The sequence below is a fragment of the Nematolebias whitei genome, chromosome 8 (genome assembly GCF_014905685.2).
Source record: "Nematolebias whitei isolate Nwh7 chromosome 8, NemWhi1, whole genome shotgun sequence".
NCBI classification, from domain to species: Eukaryota; Metazoa; Chordata; class Actinopteri; order Cyprinodontiformes; family Rivulidae; genus Nematolebias; species Nematolebias whitei.
The window spans coordinates 39,028,399-39,032,806 of NC_056505.1; the positions used below are offsets into that span (position 1 = coordinate 39,028,399).

The 4,408-nt window shown below is 42.1% G+C and overlaps 1 protein-coding gene across 1 annotated transcript in view; it reads left to right on the top strand.

Annotated features, from left to right (window-relative positions):
• LOC119413678 (C-X-C motif chemokine 9-like) overlaps positions 1–4,101 on the top strand; it is a 15,079-nt gene extending 10,978 nt beyond the window's left edge. Inside the window, 1 exon segment of the mRNA XM_037680732.1 lies at positions 3,922–4,101. Coding sequence (XP_037536660.1) covers positions 3,922–4,101 — 180 coding nt within the window.
• The last annotated feature ends 307 nt before the right edge of the window (positions 4,102–4,408 follow it).

Genomic DNA, 4,408 nt, shown 5'->3' on the forward strand with positions numbered 1-4,408 from the left:
TATATATATAACTTCTAGCAGATCAAATGACTTCTTTTTGCATATTAACAAGTTGTCGCCCCATGATAAATTAATTATTTTACTTTAGTGGAACACTGTTTTCTTTCCAACTTTCTTGAAGTCTGTATTTAAGCGCTCAGCCCTGAATTAAACAGAGAAGCCAGCCTACATCCAAATACCTTCTTTTTCAACAGGACAACATAATTAATATTATTAGACCTTTATTGATACAGTTAGTTCCCATTGAGCCTTGAAGACTCATTTACAAGAGAGATCTGTTACATACAACATACAGAGCAGAGTAGAAAAACAGACCATGAAGGTGGAGGAAGCCAAAAAAAATCATGTCTCACACCATGTCCTGGCCGGGAAACAGTATAAAACATGCAACAACAAAAAAAGACCTTGCAACATAAAGCTGCAACATACAATGACATCATAGTACATTTATGCATAGAGGTCGACAAAGCTGGTGAGTTATCCATAAACACTCCAGAAAGTTCCAAAGTTCTGATAAGATGGTACAGTGTCTATCAGCATCATGGTTCTGATAAGGCCACAGATGTCCTCGGGAGGTGGGGGGCAGGCAGAGCTTCTAATTACGTATCCTCCAGGAGCAATTTGAAATACGTTGGCCTGTCCAAGGTCAGCGGGGAGACCAAATTCAGATAAACAACAATTTTTTGGGTCACCAGACTCTGTTTTCTGTCTGCCTTCAAGTTCTGCTGGTGCAAACAACGGTGAATCCAAAAAGCCAGATTACCAGCTGCGTGGGTCCGTTCAGGGCATGAGGGCTCTCCAACACCCTGTCGTCTGGTGGAAAAATTTTATCAATTACGTTGAGGGACCAGCTGACCAAATCCATAATAATTTTCGATTCAGAAGATGTGTAAAGAGAGGCTGAGGTTGACAGGACAAGAGAGCAAAAAAAGCAGGAGGGAGGGAGAGAGGGTAGGAGCGACCGTCTTCATCAAGAGCAAAAGAATCGTCAAGTTATGTACGCAATACATTTATATCAACAAGACAATAAATTTGAGAAGGGGTAAAGTTAAGGTTTCTACCCTCTGTTGTTCTGACCGCTGAGAATGAAAAAAATGGCAGTAGAGTAGAGCGTATAAATTTAGTCACAATATTAATTGATAAACATCTATGAAGATAAATTAGTCTCAAAAGTAGACACACAAGCGTACAACAAGATTTGTATGTGCACAACTTGATACACAAATGCATAAACAGATTTTCAAAAGTACACATTTCAAAATACACGAGTAAAAATATTCTGTGCACACATTGTCAAATACACACACACAAATCACCTGCTGCCCACAGATCAGCTTGTGTTAGTGACTTCTGACACTTTCTTACCGCTCCAGATTGACCTTTATACAGTTACTAACGTGCATGCATGAAATTGGAGCCCATGCCCCCAAAAAGTTTCTTAGCCATATAGGGCGGCTGTGGCTGAGTGGTTAGAGCAGTCGTCCTCCAATGCAAAAGTTGGGGGTTCAAATCCACCAGCAGTCACATGTCAAAATGTCCCTGGGCAAGACAGTGAACCCCTCGTTGCCTCTGATGTGTGTCCCATCAGTGTATGGATGTGATAAAGCTCTGATTAGTCTCTTTAGAATGATTTGTTCAGTTAGCTTTGCAGAGATCTAGTATAGAGCTGTATGAACGGGTACATGAGGCACAGATTGTAGTGAAAAGCGCTTTGAGTGTCTTGATCAGATAGAAAGGCGTTATATAAGTACAGTCCATTTACCATGTCTTTTACATTTACTTTTTTATTGACTGTTGTTTACAAAGGTGAGTGTGAACTAGTTTGATTGGTGTTTTATGTTGTGAGCGTGATGTGCAACATTTCCGGTAGAGATGGGATAAATGGCTCTTTGAAAGGAACTGGGTTTTGATGATCTGAGACGTTCAAAACGAGTGCCGTCATCACATATGGCATTTGTGATAACATCAGGGCTACATGGCATGGTCGTGACATCTCATGTTTTGTAGAGTGGGGAAACCCTGCCTGCCCCATCTCCTGAGCTGCTGCACTCCTCCCCTTTGCCTGTTTTCCTTCATTTCAGTACAAAGTAAAGGAGGAGCCTTTGTGGGATTCAGCCACAGTTTCTGATATGGGTGATACAGGCAGCTGCCCAGGGCAGCATCTTGTTCAAGGGGCACAAGTGCCTGGCCCCGCCCTCCCTCTCCAAGAAATAACGAAATAAAATTAATTATTTCACAAAGCCTGTCTAGCCTACATCTTTGTTTCCTATCACCCACTTGCGGGAAGTGGGTGCCCTCCGCCAGGTGTAGCTTCTGCTGAGGTCTGACACAAGTAGTTCTCTCATCTCCCTTGCTGGGACAGGGATGCATCTAATATTGCAATTAGTAGAAGTAAATCACGCTGATTGCTCCGAAACAAAGCACTTTTCATTCATAATATTGTGAATATAGTCAATAGTTCACAGACCGAGTGCTCTGAGAACTACGGCCACTCTTCCTGTAACAGTGGCTGGAACAGAGAGAAGCTTTTCAAAGGTGAACATATCTGAGGTCCACTATGTCTCAGGTTCACCCAGGGAACCAAACAGGCTAGGACCGCCCCTGGTGGGACTGAGGAGGAAAACATGAAGAAATTACGAGGAGGAATAAATTAGGGACTGCTCTTTACGTCTGCAACTGCAGAGAACAGCTGGAACAGAGTTAGACATGAACATTGTTTAGACTGTTTTTCAACTAACCTAAAGTAGACATGATGCTATCTAGACCCCAAAGCATCGCCAAACACTGAGCATGCACATTAGTAGCTGTAAGAAGTTCAATCTGAAGCAAAGTCCTAAAAGTCGCACTCAAAGACAACCTGATCCGTCAGCAGCTGATTTGTGCACAAACAACTTGATGCACTGAATTTTACTAGTTGCATGTTTTGAAATGTGTTCATTTGAAAAACTGTTCATGTGTTTGTCAATCTCTCTTTTGGATCTTGTTGTACACATACAAATACGTTTGTGTAACTATTGAGACTAATGTATCGTCATCTTACTGTAATGATTTAACTCAAACAGCTGAATTCAAAGATTCTTAAGAGAAAACCAGGTTGTGAGGATGGACTGTCATCTGTTCGCTCTCTGTCAGAACCAGATCAGGAGAATTGAATTAAAATATGCCCAGTGGCTTTTGAGATAATTTGCTAAAAGGTCAAATCAACTATTTATAAAGCACATTTAAAGCAGCAGCTGTTACCAAAATGCTTAACCATAAAAATCAATGGGAGTAATTTAATGAAGAAAAATAATAATAAAACCGAAAATTAATTAAAAGCATCAAAAGAAAAACATAAAAACACCAAAATAGTCAATCAAATCACACTGTGTTAAAAGCAAGAGATAACAGGTGTTTTTAGAAGAGGTTTAAAACAGGAAGGGAAAAGTAAAAGGTAGGCAGAACTGGTTTTAATGGTAAATGACTGATCAGTACGGGCTTTAAGTAGGTTAAGATGTTCAGCTACTTTTAAATTTTAGCTCCATGTCTTGTGTTGGCTAAAGTCCATTAGCTAAGGAGGCCATGTTGAATTGGTTTGACTTCAAAGAGGTACGTTAATTCACTGCTTTCAGACAGTTTTCTTCTAAAGTGACCAGTGGTTAATGAGATATTTTGCTAATACAATAGACAAATAACCACACAGACAGAGAGAAACATTATGACGCACCTTGGTCTTCTTCTGCGATGGCCAACAACTGAACATTATATTTTGTTAAATAAGATTTAACTGCACATTAACATACAATAAATTAGTTTATAATCTATACATTAACAAAGACAATTTGCACATAGTATCTTGGAGCTTAGTGGTGCTTCCATGTCAGTGACCAAACAAGAAGAAGCTGACAGAGGCCTCTGATTATTCCTTTATTCTGCGTTCAGCTGCTGCGAGCGTTCCTGCTCTTCCTGCTGCCCGTTCACCTGACGCTGGCCCGGCCTCTGGGGATCCAGTGTGTTGATGAAGCATTCTGTTCGTACAGCTTACAGGACTACTACAGCCAGCTGCTCAACCTGCCCAGCCACATCAACGAGCGCAGCATCGCCACCTGGAGCTACGTGTGAGTGCCCAGCATCACGTTTCACACTAAGAGCATGCTCACTCCTCCGCTTTACACTGAGCCGACAGGAAGGTCTCGCTTACTGTGAACACCACCCATCCATCCATCCACCCATCCATCCATCCACCCATCCACCCATCCATCCACCCATCACATCCATCCATCCATCCACCCATCCATCCACCCACCCATCCATCCATCCATCCACCCATCCACCCATCCATCCACCCATCCACCCAGCCATCCATCCATCCATCCATCCATCCATCCATCCATCCACCCATCCACCCACCCACCCATCCACCCACCCA